This window comes from Haemorhous mexicanus, chromosome 5 (assembly GCF_027477595.1).
Source record: "Haemorhous mexicanus isolate bHaeMex1 chromosome 5, bHaeMex1.pri, whole genome shotgun sequence".
Classification (NCBI taxonomy): domain Eukaryota; kingdom Metazoa; phylum Chordata; class Aves; order Passeriformes; family Fringillidae; genus Haemorhous; species Haemorhous mexicanus.
The window spans coordinates 63,327,646-63,343,695 of NC_082345.1; the positions used below are offsets into that span (position 1 = coordinate 63,327,646).

At 36.6% G+C, this 16,050-nt stretch overlaps 1 protein-coding gene across 4 annotated transcripts in view; it reads left to right on the plus strand.

Moving 5' to 3' along the window:
- ORC5 (origin recognition complex subunit 5) overlaps nt 1-16,050 on the plus strand; it is a 62,131-nt gene that overhangs the window by 32,032 nt on the left and 14,049 nt on the right. The window contains exon 15 of one of the 4 annotated variants that reach the window (XM_059847387.1): nt 13,860-13,991. The exons of the other annotated variants lie outside the window; for them this stretch is intronic. Within the exon in view, the coding sequence (XP_059703370.1) occupies nt 13,860-13,976 (117 nt within the window). The 3' untranslated portion in view covers nt 13,977-13,991. Of the gene's footprint in view, nt 1-13,859; nt 13,992-16,050 lie in introns of those variants that run through there. 4 annotated transcript variants of the gene reach the window in all.

Below are 16,050 nucleotides of genomic sequence, written 5' to 3' on the forward strand. Positions count from 1 at the left end.
AGTGGGTTTGTAGTACACCCTTTTGACCCTGTGGCTTCATGGTTGCCCATACCTAAAAGATTATTTTCATATTGTTGGAACATCTTTTTTAGCAGTTGTTAGTTTGTAGCTGTGGGGGTTTTTTTAGACAATTTTATATTCTTACTGTTGTATTTGAACCTAGCTAGTTTTGATCCTGTATCCTTTTATACGTATTTTATGCATCTGACACACTTTGTTTTCCTGGATCTGCCTATTGGTTAGAAACTGTAGTAATCTATCGATCTCATTGTACTGAATTGTATTGATCTCAGTACTCTGTTGATTTTTCTGTACGTTTGGGGAGATGGTGATAAGAGGTAATAAATAACTCCCATTTTCTCATTTTCTGTTATTGGTTACTGGACTAATCTGGCAGAAATTCATGAGCTGAAATGGGAACTTAATGTGATGCACAGCATGGTGACATAGTTAGCACTTTAGCACTGACTATGGCAGCTTGAGAGAGCCTGCTGTTAAGCAAAAAGAAAGGAGAAAACATTACTTTTAACCAAATAGCTGACTCTATTTTTTCCAACTCTGAGCATAGCTGTGAAAAAAAATAAAAGTATTCTTACTTCAAGTAGTACTTTCTAATTAAAATTGTGAAGAGACTGATATGCTTGATTCCTTCTAATTTTTATTGATGCAGAAAAGATATTTTAGAAAAACTAATAGTGTTTTACCTATAATATGTTGTTTGACCTAATTTGATCTTATTCTCATTTTTGGAGGTATATTGATAATACAGCTTTATGATTTCTTAGGAGGCTTTCTTAATCAAATCCTATTCTATTCTGTATGAGTTCTTTCTTTATAGTAATTTAAAGTAGAAAACCTACATTATTTCTGTGAAGAGCTTATGGTAATACGTTCCAGCTTGGCACTTACTCTATGTTTAAAAACAGTGTATTTCAGAAGACAAATCATTGTGAATTATTGGAAACTAGTTTTATGGAAGAAATTTAGGTTATGACAAGGGAAAGACTATTGAGAGGGAAGGGGGAGTGAGGAGTTCAGATGAGATTAAGTTTATCAGGAAGATAAAGTGAATTCCTAAATAGCTTATCTAGAACAGTTTACTAATTTCTAAACTTCCTTGCTTTTTGATCTTAGTTTTTTTATTTGTGTAGCATGTCCCTAAGAATTTGCTGACCAGGAAGTAGCTGTGTTTAAGGCTTTGTGAAATTGAATTACGCTAAATTTTTATTTTTTAATTTATTTTAAATTTGTACTCAGTATATATTCTGTTAATAACTTTCACAAAGTATTCTTGTGGCCCTGTGAACATAATACTATATATTCCCTTGTGCCTTTCACATGTCTTATTTTGCATGCTATATAATATAGGGAATGTGTTGTATCAACCAACAGTTTCTTTAACTTCTGTTCTCTCAGCACATTATTTGTAAACAGTATTTGAAGCTTCCAATCTTAACTTATCTATGAAAATGTGTTGGTGTATCAAAGAAGTAAATATGAATACATGAAAGACAAAACAGAGTTTTCCTCCTTCCAAACTCTTTCCTTTCCATCTCTTTCTCTACACGCTTACTTAGAAATTGGTTTCATGTACTTACTGGTAGGAACATCGTTTAATACTCCAGGAACAAATTTGTGCTGTGTTTACATCAAGCAGTTGCAGCTGAAGCTTGTTAGTGATTGCCTCCCCAATTAAAAAAAATTCTTCACTGTGGTACATGAACTCCTATTGTTTGGAGATAAATAATCAGCTCATCCCCTCTTTAGGGAAGAACAAAGAACATAATAGTACATCTGGTTCATGTGTTAAGACAGCAAAGATTAATTAAGCAAGTACTGCACAACCTCTCTTGATAACATATATATCTAAAAACAGCCTGTATAAGTTTTTTAATCACTTTGCTTTAACCATTTAGTGTATGCAGAAAGTCTATTTCAGAATCACCAGCTATTCATTGAAATAAGATAGGACACAATACTGAGATAAAGCAAATTAGAGCATTAGGATAGAATTCATTAGTTCTCTCTCAAATCTCTTGTTTTTAGCTGATATGCCTAGAAAGATATGATTAAATACTAAAAAGAACCTTTCAAGCCCCCAGGTGACATCAGTAATACTCTTTATAAATTCTATCTTTCTTAGAGGTAATTTGGCTGTTTTCTCTCACAATTTGGAGTATGACCTGTTGGGGACAAAGAACCATCTCCTTATTGAGCATTTGTGTAAAATCTGGTTAATTGAAATACAATTTCAAAACTAGAACTAACTCTTGAGATTAAATAGCTACATTGAATGCCCTGTTTCTTCACATCCCTTCTAACTAGAACTAAAGTCTAATTCCAGCTGAAAGGCTACTAAAGGCCAGTTTTACCTGCTATACTTTCTGCTGTCATTGTCTTTCAGCCAAAACAGCTTTACTAGCTCCTTGATGTTCACATCAGTGAGTCGTAGGCATGCAGATATCTTGTCAAGATCTTCATTTGACAATCCTTTGCTTATTTAATATCTTTTACTTCACTGCACATACAGTAATGGATGCAATTGCAATTTCACTAGTGACAAGAAAGATGGTTCAGAATCACTGGTTTAAGGGTTGGCTATAATGTTGCAGTGCTCCTTGGACTGGTTGTTATATGGTCCCATATCCTCCTGTCCCTGCCTAATGTATTCTCACATCTCCCTACCTCCTTAGGTATTTACTCCTCATCTGTCACTTCAATACAAATTATTTTGCTGTATCACATGTGAAATAAATTTGTAGCATTGTATCTGTACCATTCTATCTGTAGCTTCCATTTCCTGATGAGGTTGAAAAGTACTGAGACTGTGCCCATGAACAATGTTAGAGCATAAGGTAGCAAAATGGTACATTGAAGAATATGTTGGATCACTTTGGTGAATGCTTGTACTGTTTCTGCCCTGCCAGCTGCAGTCAGTTCTAGCTACTGACTTTGTGCTTGACACCCCTCCTCCCCTAAAGACCCTTTGCTGCTGGCTGTGTTCATTTGATAGCAGATAGTGGGGCTTGCCACAGTATATTGGACAAAAGAAGCAGCTGCATTGAAAGAGAGGATTTTAGAATATGAAGCTTATTCACAAAAGAATGCCTCTTGGTAGATGAGGAATAGTTAGGAATTTACATAATCTCTCTTCTCTATCTATGGAAATGAAAACTGGAAAATATTTGGGGGGAACAATGTGGAAAATTGATAGCACAGTGTAAGTAAATCTCATTTATGGAAAGTTTATATTCTTAGTAAATGTTAAAAATATTGTTCATTTAAAATATGGAGAATGACAAAACAAGGTGATACAAATCCTACAGTAGCTTAGACTTGGAAAAGGTGCTATAATGATGATGATGACGATGATTGTTATGGCTGAAAATGGTGCTGAAGTTGTATAAGTGCTGCAAAAAGTTTCCATCCTTACCGCTGGATGATTTAATTTCTCACATTAGGTGGAGGAGGCTGGATGATACTAGAAATAATGTGATTAATTCAGGCAAGATTGGGTCTACCTGTATGTGTGTCTGAACAGTAAAACTACATATGAGGTAGTCAGTGTGCTTTTCTAGTTAATGGTGAGAAACAGACATGCACCCTGATGCAGACATGAGCATCTAAACCCATTCTGTTAGTGAAAAGTTTTAAAATCTGTACTAGGTTTCAATGAACTGTGTCCTGATGCACTGGCTCCTCCATCCTCTTGAAATGGAATCAAGACACCCTCAGGTGCAAACATTTACATTATATCTGTGTGGAGCTATTCTATCCTGAAGGACTAAGAAGTGTTTTCTCCGTAATTATTCTGGGTTTCTTACAAAACAAATGGAAAAGCCACCATCAAATATCCCTGCTTGGATGTCATATTTCTTGTCAAAATGTTTGCAGACTGGGGGCAGTGATTGATTTGTACACCTTCTCACTCATTCTTCCTGGAAATTAAGTTGGGCTGTCACTCTGCAGTGAGTACTTGGAAGGAGCCTGCCCAGGGTTGCATTGCAAGGCTGACAAGCTGGTCTTGGCCTTCTCATCCTTTTTTTGCTGGACTGCTTTTGACTTATTCCTAAGGACAGGTGCTGAAACTCATCTCTTTCTGATAGAAACTTATTTTGCAGAATTCTGTGATGATGACCTGTCATTTTACATCCTTGAATTTGCAGTCTGAACCCTGCAGCTTTGAACTGTATTTCAGTTACAGCAACTATAGACTAGCTCAGTGTCTTGTAGACAACACTCTGATGTTTTTCAATGTGAGAATGCTGAATATGTCAAGAAGGGATCTTCTACCTTTGTTTTGTGAAGTATGAAATAATAGGAGGTTAAGTATAACCTCTGCAAGTGCAAGTCATAGAAGATGTACCAAAAAAATGAAAGACTTACAACTTATTTAAATTTCAGAAGTGTTTCAGAGGTAAAATTTAAAAATATTACTGAGATTCAATGTGCATTTTTGGGCACAGTTTAACTGAAACTAAAATTGAAATGTTTGAAGACAGATCTTGTTCAGATGAGCAAGTGCTGCTACGTAGTTTTGTTTGTCTAACGTGATGGTGCAACTTTAACTTAATTCAGCTGAACATTCATTACCCTGCTATCCCATTCGTTACCCCTATCCCTGTAGAGAATGGTGTTTAAAGAAAGAAAACAAACATGGACAAAAACTTAAAACCAAGCCCCAAATAAACAGACAAAAATCTTAGTTTCAAAAATTATGTACTTTCAAACTTTTTTTAGGTTGTTCTCTTGTTTTCTAATTGGGAGTTATTTATTAATGTGATTAAATTTATATATGTTGCCATTTCTAACAGGACCTGGTTCTAGTCTCCATAGCAGTTCTCATAGAATATTGAGAGAGATCCTTCTGTGTGCATGTTTTTACGTACTTTTTTTTTCCTGCCTGCTCACCTTCCATAAATGTTTCCTGAAATAGAATACAAATGAACTGTGGGAGCTTCATCATCCTATTGTGAACATTGTAAAGCATTCCACTATGAGAAATAGAATATACAGGCAATATATCTATGTCTTTTGAAAAGTTTTGAATTCAGACTCTGGTTAGTAGTCACTTTAAAAAAAATAGGAGATGTTGTAGCTGGGGTATTTTTTGAAAGGCATAGCTAGAGAATATGAAGAACCAGGTTTGTCTATTTTAATAATTGAAGAGTGCTGGATATGTTGTTGACCATCTGTGACCTACATAAAATGAACTAGTGGGTGTTCCATGTTCTAGATATCTGTGCAAGAAATATGGAAGACAACATCAGAAGAGAAAGTAATGAATTATATTTTAAAAAAAAACAAAAAAACCCTGGTGTAGTAGATACAGACAGTAAACAGATTGACTCAAGAGATTACCACACAGACATGAGAAGAAAACTGAAGATTGTTGTTATAAAATGATGTTTTTCAGCCTTTTTTATTTATTACTAGCATATGGCCTAGGAAGACTTTTTACAACAGATATCTTCTAGTGTGGAATGGCCTCTAATGGATGTATGACACTGATGGTGTAGAGAAAAACTTTTTAATAATTTGTGGAACTGTAGTGCTTATGAAAGATGCTAGACTGACAGTCTAGAAGACTGGGCGCCTGAAGTAATCTGTTCTGATTCACTGAACAGGTACAGCAGAGGCATCAATGGCACAAAATCTCTGTATTACTTTTTAATTAAAGCCTGAAAAATCTACCTTTTGTTTTGAGCTGTCTACCTCTTAGTTAATAGTGACAGAGAATTGCTGATCATCCTAGTACTTAGCTCTTACAAATGAGCTTTTGACATAGTGAAGCTTTCTGTTTAGATTAACAACTTCTGTCATAAGATGTGATGGGCTTCCAGTAGAAGTAGTGAAGGGGGAAGGATGGCTAACAGGGAGCACATGGTGGCTGGAGCTGTTGCACAGTAGGCTGATCTGCTGGTGATCATGTCCTTAGCCTGCCTTTTTCATTCCCTCCTAGACAAATCCTTGAGACATCGCTGGTTTTAACCCTGTAGAGTAGGCATTTTGTGGGACTAGCCTGTGGCATGCTATTTTACCAGTTGATTTAACATGTTTTCCATGCAGTTGTGACCAGAACCAGACCATCTCTTGATGACTGGGAGAAATGAAAAGATACAGGTGGAGATTTTGACATGGCAGAATCTCAGTAGCAGTAAAGATATCTACTTTTATCCATGATTAGATAAACATTCAAACCAATATCTTCTTCTCCTCTCCCATATCAAAAATAGCCTGAATTTTAATTCTACTCAGCATCTGAAATTCCCTAGAATAAACCAGACTCCAGTGTAATTTGTGGTTTCCATCTGGCTCAGGTGAAACTTTTGTAACTTTACATTGTGCTGGGGCACTGGGGATAGCTCAGTGTTGGAGTGATGAGGAAGAAAGATAGCATAACAGGATAGGGAGTCATCAGTGTGACAGGAGATAAAAAGTAATGCTTGAAGTCCTCACGTAATTTTCTTGTGACTGAAAGTATTTATGCAGATCCTAAAAAAGACAAATGCAAAGAAAAAAGGTTAATTACCTCTACTCCAAAACCCAAAAGTATTTGAGACTGATTGCACAAAATAGATGGTGCCTAAAACCTGGAAAAACACCCAAACATAAAAATGAGTAATGTAAACCATTTATTAGGCTATTGTATTGTAATTTTAATAGCAGAAATGCTGGTGCAAGTAATCTCAGTGGAAGTAATTTCATTTTTTTCTGTGATAGCTTGACATGAACAGATAAGAGATTTGAGTCTGATGTTTTATTAAAACCAACAACAACAAAAAAAAAAATAAAGCAGAAGAACCTATGCACATCAGTGAAAAGTCAATATAAAGTGGTAAATGTAAGCTGGCATGCATAAGTGGATAGGACCTGGAATAAAGCTGTTCAGAGAAAAGAAAATAATTGCAAAGCAGTAACACTTAAAAGAAGATGTAGGCATGAAGACTGGCAAAAATTAAAGGCTAGAAGGGAATGACTTGTGAAGAAAGATTAAAGGAAATGAACACATGTAATTATTACTTATAGCTATCTGTGTGCTTGGTGATGTTCAGATGAAGAGAGATGATCCCTACACTAATTTGGCTAAATAACTACCAGGGGATGATGAAAATGTCTGAAGGTATTTATAGACTTCAAGTGCCAAGAAAGGATTCATTTAGAAAGGTTCGAAAAAGGTCCAAGTAGGAGTAATGAAATAAGATGAGCTTTTTTAGCTTTGAATACTACAAAAAAACCCCTTCTTTTGGAGATGGTAAAGCGTGTGATAGTCTCCCCTGAAGTTTTATGTGCAATGCCTCACTGCTTGAGCTATTGCAAATGACAGGAGACAAAGCATTCAGATATAAACTTTAAAGAAGGGAAAAGAATTTTGCATTGGTGGGAGGGGAGTGAAGATGACTTAATAGATATTTTCTGTCTTTAATTTCGATGGTCTCACATGGTATAAATTAACAAAATAAGACTCATGGTATACTACTGAAACATAATTTATGTAAATTTGCTTTAGAATAGGCATTAACCTTGATCCTTACTTCAATTCTGCATTAAGCCTTGCCTTTGATACAATAATCTTAATTAAAACTGAATATTTCATGATTTAACTCCCTCTGCCTCATGAGCAGAACAATTCTCTTATCTGTGTTACCTATAAAAGTGCAATCCATATAGACTATCTATTGCATCAGATGATAGGTTTGCTTAAGGTCATTTTCATATGAATAAAAGTACTGACAAAGAGCAGTTTAATTTGTTTAAAAATTATTAACTCTTATTTTACAACCAAATGTTAAAAAGCTAGTTGAATAATTTTTCATGCATGTTGACCTAATAAATACTATATTCTTTTGGAGAAAAAAACCTGAACCAACCATGAATGAGGAAAAAGTAAGTATTGGCAGATGTGATGTGTGACAAGTGTGTCATCATGTAACTGTCAATCACTGTCATCTTCATAATACTTTTAACTGGATTAGGTAAGGTAGTAAGAGAAAAGCTGTTCGTTTTGATGTTAAATCCTAGTATGTTCTAAAAGGAACAGGCAGGAATTTGAAATGGGCATGAAATTTTGCCTTTTTTTTTTAATTTTAGAGGGCTTTTTGTTGTTGATGTTGGGGTTTTTTTTTGTTTGTTTTATGTTTATTTTGTCATGATGTTAGAACAAATGAAAGCTCTTCTGGATAAGTACTGGAACTTGCCCTCCTCTCCAGACACATGACCTTATGCACACATGCAAGACACATCCTTAATCTATGGGTACTTTGTAGCTGCAGTCACTGAACAGGATAGGCATTTTCAGGCTGCTCACTGCCTATAAATGGAGACATTTGTAAAATTACTTTTTCCAGCTTGAAAAGATGTGCAGGTATTGTCTTAGTTATTTTGTAATAATCTCCAATAGAAGTTCAAGGGAAGAGGATGTAATATCATGTGACAACACTTAATAAATTATATATATATGTGTGTGTGTGTGTGTATATATAAAACTTAGCCTTAAAATGTAGAAGGCAAGCAAACCTTTGAGTATCCATCTGTTTTGAAAAAGGCCATTTTTTTCTGAAATTCTTTAATTCTTTGTTGAGTTTAAGGTGTCAGACTAAATACTTTGGATAAACAAGCAGCTGTGATAAATCTTGATATCTGGACTGCTTCTTTACTGAGTAGCTGACTTATATGTCTCACTGGTATCTTTGGTTATGTCACATATTTAGTGGACCCAGTGTAAGCCATCAGTCTTTTTCTTCCTTGGTTAAATAATATTTGCCAGTCACTTTCATCAGCATTTGAGATCTTTTTCTCCCATTGTTCTAGTTTTTTCTTTGTTGGCTCTAAATATCAAGTTGCAGCTGTGGTACATTGGACATCCACAACCATTACATATATACTGATACCTTTACTTCTCATTCAGAGCACAAGAAACACAGCAGTATGCATTTATTGTGAACAATTGTCACAGAAATAAATTGATAGTGTATTTTTGAGCACAGCAGCCTTCTCATCAGTTCATTAGCTTATTGGATTCAACACTTACAGAGAACCCACAGAACAAATTTGTAAAGTTGAATACATTTATTTGCTGAAGGAAAAAAATAGAAAGTGAATAGTTGTTAATATCATTTTTACATTTCTAGTCCTCCCATTAGATCTTTACAGGAGAATGTAACATGTGATCACACTGAAAAAAATGAAACACTTTGCTTTTGTAGCACCATTTCCCTGATTTTTTGCCTGTGTCATCTGTGACATTCTCAAGCTTTTAAAGGCCACAAAGAACCTGGGAGCTGTGAGTTCTGTGTGGGTCCCTAGTACCAGAGGATGTTGTGTGGCTGGTTCCAGGGAGCCCAAAGGGTTAAATTCAGTTCAGCTTTTCCCCTGCTTTCTGGGAACCTGGCAGTGGCTTTCTTTCAGTTGCTTTGTAATAGGAGGAACAATACCTGAATTCAGCCTTGGGTTGTGTTGGAGAGGGGGAAGGATTCAGGTTATAGTGTCAGAGGCAGCAGTTGCACTCGGGCAGTACCAGCAAGTGTTTCACCCTCTGGCTGAAAAAAGGGGGATGTTAACAAGGCAAGTCTTAGATAAGACCATATGTATGTTGGTTTTTGTTGTTATTTAATCCATTTCTCTCTGCTTGTGGTTTTCTTTTTAGCTAAATTAATCATGCTGTTTTGAATAGGCTGCATTCTGCCACTGGGAACTGTAACTCAGGCTCAGGCAGATGATGAACCACCCTAAAAACAGGGGGACACAGTTTTTTTGTGGCTTGCACTCAGGCAGGAGTTCAAGACTCTTGTCACTTGGAAGGAAAAAAGCATTTTGAAACTGAAAGTTGAACCCCAAGCCTAGATAATGATGATGAAAAATAACCTCTGAAAATTCTTACAGTAACAATTCATTCTATTAGTCAACTGAATGGAAATTATGTTTCTGAATTAATGTTTTAAGAGTTTATTTGTGAAGGAGGAGAAAGTGTTTATGGCTACTGACTGTATTCCATCCATGATTTCTTCAAAGAGCTACTGTTATTAAAGACCACCAAGATGGTTTGGTCAGAGGAGGCTGCATGGGAATCTCATGATTGTTTCAATTTTCTGGATTTTCTAATTTCTTTTAGAGAAGGATTTGAGTTACATTCTAAGAAACAAGACAGAAAAAATATCCTACAAAGAAACCAACTTGTCATGTTGGTGTTTGGTTTCTGAGTTACACATTTCTCCACATCCAAACATTGTTTTGTTTGGAGCAGGAAGATGCAGCAGTAGTAGTTGAGGAGAGCTTTGTTAAGGCTGCCCCACCCAAGTGCTAATATGGTCGAATGTGGTGATCCAGGCACAGGATGTGGAGCATCTTAGGCTGAGAAGTGGGGAAGCAGGAGGAGCAGGAGGCTTGTAGAAGATAAGGGGATGTAATGAGCCACAGCCAGGAGCTGCTGCTCTTCTCCAAGGCAATAGGCACAAAATGAAACACAGGAGGAGCACCAGGAAATGCTTTCTTACTGTGAGGGTAACTTGAGTGCTGGCACAGGTTGTCCAGATTGGTGGTGAAATCTCCATCCTCAAGATGCTCAAAAGCTGTCTGGACACGCTTCTGGGTGGCCTGGTTGAGATGGCCCTGCTTGAGCAGGAGGTTGGACCAGATGGCCTCCAGAGACCCCTGCCACCTCAACCATGCTGTGACTCTGAGTTGTGAGGGACATGGAAAAGCTGAGGTTGTAAGGGACATGAACAGAGGGTGTTTGAGATTTTTGCATGGGGAAAGGCTTATGAATAGAAGTCTTTATCACAAAAAAAATTCATATTTTAGTATATTAAAGATTAAAGATTTTATCACATATGTTTAATTAAGCTAAGCATTTTTACAACACTGAACTTTTGTACACCAAAATACACAGCTTTTTAATAAAACAAGATTCATGGAAGGCTCTGAGGAGGGCTTCTGGCCAGAGAGGCTCTTATGTCAGATACTGTCTCAATTGATAGTGTATATTTCTTTTTAACATGCTGTTGCTTTTATGAACTTGCTTCAAGTCCAGTCATAAGGCTTTCAGAATATACCATTGCAGAAAAACGTTGCTTTAACAATATTTAGCAGAAGCATTTAGCAATTTAGCACAGAAGCATTTAGCAATGTTTCTTTTTTTAAAGGCTTTAGTTTTTCATGAAGTAGTAACTTGATCATGCATTTCAGGCAAAAAGTGGTTTTTTCAGGATACAGGACTGCAGTTATCATTATTAATTTGAAATACAAAAAACTTTAAATGAAACTTTTCAACTAGCATGTGTGAACTAGCACTTCATATACAGGAAGAATAAACAGCAGCATTATGGTTTATATTGGCTGAATTTGTCCTAATCATTAAGTGAGTTGTTTAATACTTTATATGACTAGCTAATTCCAAAATGGTCACTTTTTCTTTAACAAAAAAAACCAAAAATTTCTCCACTGCAGCTGTATGATTTATACTTGAACTGAAAAAAAAAAGGTTTCCCATACAAAAACTACTGGGAAATGCAAAATCTAAATTATAGTAAAAGGAGACCTTATTCATATCACTTCTGCAGTTGAGACTCTTGGGATTTAACAGTTCAACTGCTGTATGGGAAACATACATCTCCAGTAGTATTGGGTTTAGGAACTGAAATCCTGGTACTGATTGTTGAGGGCTTTAGGGGAAGGGAGAAGCCACCTAAGAGCAGCCTTCTTTATATGGAATTGTAGGTTTTACCAGTTCAGTTACTGTAATTATATTTATATATTTTTATATATTATGTTTTTATGTTAGAGCTTCATAGGGAGGTAGTAAATATACTCAGTAGAATAGGTGTGTGTGTGTATTTATGTAGGACATACCATTGAAGCCTATGTTTCAGGAAGAATTCTCTGCCAAGATAAGTTATATTTGGATGATTTGGAGAGTTCCAGTTCCATGAAGAAGACAGCTTAGTGACTTATGATTTTGCAAGCATGTATTGCGTGTGTGCATTAATGTGTATACACATAAATTGTTTCTAGTACCTGAAAATATCTTCTAAGAGATAGCCAAAATTAGCTGCACTCTTCATTGCTGAAATTGCTTGAGTGTAGTTTGTAGTTTTGTTTCTATGCTTAAGCTCTCTAAGTTGTTTAGGACTGTAAATAAACCAAAGAAAAAGTGAGGAAGGTGGTGACAAGATTTTTTTTCTAAACAGCACTTCTAAGTCACTTCTTTTAAGTGATATTTTAAAAACATGAATTTTATGCATCCCAAACGCATCCTCCAACTGTGAACACTAGATTAAATTCAATCTTTAACGTTTCATATGAGAGAGGCAGATGCACTGCAAATGAATGTAAAAGATCAAAACTGGAGGTAAAATAAGAATAATTTATCCAACTAATATGTACATGTGATTAGTTTTATCTCATAGGGTGCAGGATAATACTGTTATTTTTTGTAAAGTAGGAATTTTGTGGAAATCCTTGCCTGCTTTCCTAAGAATATGATTTTCTTAACAGAATCACATAAATATTTGTTGATATTTTAAGTATCTACATGGTATTTTATTTCTGAGAAAACTTAGTTTTGTATAATACATATTCACTCCTTGAAAAACCTCCCCCACTGCTTCTAAAATGTCAAAGCTGAGCACAGGGATTTAGCCATACAAGTTCTATTGAGATTAATTGGATTTGTATGGCTAAATCCATGCAGTTCTTTGGGAAATATTGCTGTCCCTTGTATATAAAATATAAATATATGTTTACAAATACAATATCACAAGAAATATTTAGACAGAGCAGTAAAATCAGGTTTAATTTATGTTTGGTGAGGAATAAGTTTTGGTTTTCTATAAACTAAGGGTTCCTGTTTAGGTATACTGAGTGAATACTAAGCATGTGCTGTGCTTGCCTTAGGGCTTCATTTTTTTTAAATGCGTGAAGCATTTACATAGGAGTCTTCTGTACTTCACTCAGGAGGGGGAAGAGCATTTCTGATTCATTAATCCCTTTTTCTTTTTCTAAGTAAGTGGGTCCTTCACATCGTGCACTCAAGAGGTGTAAAATATACAAAGAAGTGGGAGGGACAGGCAAAATGATGCCTAGCTTGCTATAAGGTATAAATTCAAAATCTGTTTCTCCTTGCAAGAAGAAAAATAGCAAGGGGAAAAAAGGGCAGCACTAAATCTACTGCATGTGCTTGCATGATATGCAGGTTTGGGATAATTATTTTCTCTCTTGTTCAATAAAGTGAGTTGTTACCATGGTAACATTTATATTGCACAGTTTCTCTGTTATAAAATAAATGAGAACAGTTTTAGAGTCAGAAAAGTCTTTGTATGGAACCTTTTTCTTTTCTGTATTTTTAAGTGCAGAATTGTGTCTTAAAATTTTCTTGAGATGACAAAGTTTTGGTGCACTTTCCAGATAAAATTAGTCAGCTTTTAACAGTATGTAGTGCTTCTGCTGGACAAGATGTGCAAGATCTGGTTGTAGAATTGAACTCAGCCATCAGGCAGATGCAGACTGAGGAATGGTCTGTATGTCCTGATGCAATAACCAGCTCCTGGCAGTGACACCTCGCCTGTGCTGCTGTGTCACCTTGGTCAAGATGTACTGAGAACTTCATAAAAAGTGAGTCTGAGTCTTCAGTGGCAGAGGGGCAGGTGCCCAGGGTGAGTGTTTAGAACCAGAGCATACCCTACGTAATATTTTGGTCTCTGCTCCTTGTGCTTCTCTTACTGAGGAATGGCAGACTGGTAGTACCACTTCCTGACCAGCTGGTTCTTTGATAGGGTGGCTTTTTAACATTTATTGACTGCAATGCAGATTCTGCAATGGACACTTCAAAATATCCTTGAGCAATACTCTGTTTCTGCTTTCAGAAGAGATGCCAGAAGATAACCATGGGAGCTACTTGCCTGTTATGTAAAGCTTATGTGCAAGGCTTCCAAGAGGTGGGAAAATGTTTGGATATAACAGTTGATTGGAATGACAGGTAGCTTTTCATCAGACCCTAATAGTGTCTTTGCCAACCATAACTGCTTCTCTTTGTTCAGTTTTGTTTTTCTCCTGTATTTTCTCACTACAGGAGGTACTTTTAGTATGAGGTGACTTTTTAATCTGTTGAGATCAAAAGACTTCATTGCTTGCTTGATTCTGTCCTGTTTTTTCACACCTTTCTGTTAATCTCTTGCATGGATTTTTCAGTTTGGTGATCAGTATAGCCTTTTTTGAGGGATTAAGCCATTTTAAAGTGATTTAATTTTAATATGCAAAAAGTCCAGATTTATAATTATTGAGTATTATTGAAAAGTCTTGACACAATAATTATTCACAAAATAGAATGGCTATCACAACTATTAGCTCCAAAAATAAATAAGTTCATTAGTCATGGGAACAATTGTTCCTTGACTACACTGTATTCCATGTAGGATACCTTGTGGGGGTTCTTTTATGCTTTTCGAGTCATGGAGATCTTGGAAAAGACCTCCAAGCTCATCAAGTCCAAGCTTTGACTGAACACACCATGACAACTAAACCATAGCACTAAGTGCCATGTCCAGTCATTTCTTGAACACTTCCAGGGCTCGTGACTCAAACACCTCCCTGGCCAGCCTGTGCCAATGGCTGACCACCTTTTCAGTGAAGAAATTATTCTTCATGTCCAACCTCCCCCCTGGTGCAATGTGAGGCCGTTTCCTCTTGTCCTCTCCCTGGTTGCCTGGGAGAAGAGGTCAATCCCCACATGGCTTCAAGCTCCTTTCTGTCAGTTGTAGGGAGTGAAAAGGTCCCCACTGAGACTCAGCAGCCAGGAAGATGGCTGCACTCTCCTACACATCTGCCTACAGGGAATGCTGTACAAACTGCCCTGCCACATCCTGTCTGTCCTGTTTGCCCACTGTTTTCACTGTGCTCCTGGTCACTTGTGCTCCCTAGAGCTCTTCAAATCTCCCTCAGGTGCTCTGGCATCACCCTCCCCATGTCAGCCTCCCTCACAACAGCTGCCTGGTCCTGCTGGATCTCTGCTCTCTCTTGGGTTTCCCTGACTCTGGGCAGTCCCTGCTTGACTCCTTGTGGTGTTTTCTGCCCCAGAAGTTACCATAGCTACCAGCCATGTAGGTGCTGTCACCACATGCTTTCCCAGCTCCACTCCTAAATGACATGGAAATTGCCTTGTGCAGCATGTCACTACTTTACACTCCACCCCATAAATGATTTGCAATTATGTAGGAGTGGTATAGTCAATGTTTGCTAACTACACAAATTTTAACACATTGCATATATAGCAAGATGCTTTTAGAACTATTAGGAGTGGTTTTGTCTTTGAATGTTTCTATCTATCTAAATAGACAGAATTATCCTTGAATGCTATAAAGGCAGGAGAAATGTTAACGGTCTGCATACTGTTACTAAGAAATGTTTCCCTTTAGCAGTTATTCCCTTCCCACATATCCTTTGTCTAAGCCATTGACCAGCCTTGTTGATGGGTATGGCAGCACACTGGTTCACTAGTTCATTGGTTGGTTTGGTACGCTTTTTACCCAACTCATGTGCCTGTCAGACAGGAGTGTCAGAAACTGTTTTTTTCCAGGTTAGAAAAGCTGCTACATGGCATAACTAGCAGAATTTCACAGTTGCATTAAAGGGTGACAGAAACTGCATAAAAAACTAGTGTTGTGTTAGAAGAACATGGTTTTTTGATTTACAGTTAATTGCTGACAGATGATGTTTCATGCTGACAGATGATATTTCATGCTCTTTATCTGATAAAGCCAAGTATAACTGAATAAGAGATGGAGAACTGGTAGTTTTGACCACTTTGTATGTTTTCTGTGCAAAGGATAGAGGGATATTTATAGGTATCTTCTGAAGATGCATCTAACATATTTAATGGGTCATTGAACCTAGATTTTTTATATTTTATGACTATTCGATTCATGGTTGGCTGAAAGCTTTGCTCTCTCTAGAAATGGATGTTATGAATTTATAGCCTCTATTGTAGCACATCTAAACTTATACATTTCTTTAATGAAAATAACAGTTCTCACTGTAGATTACAACCATCACTATGTG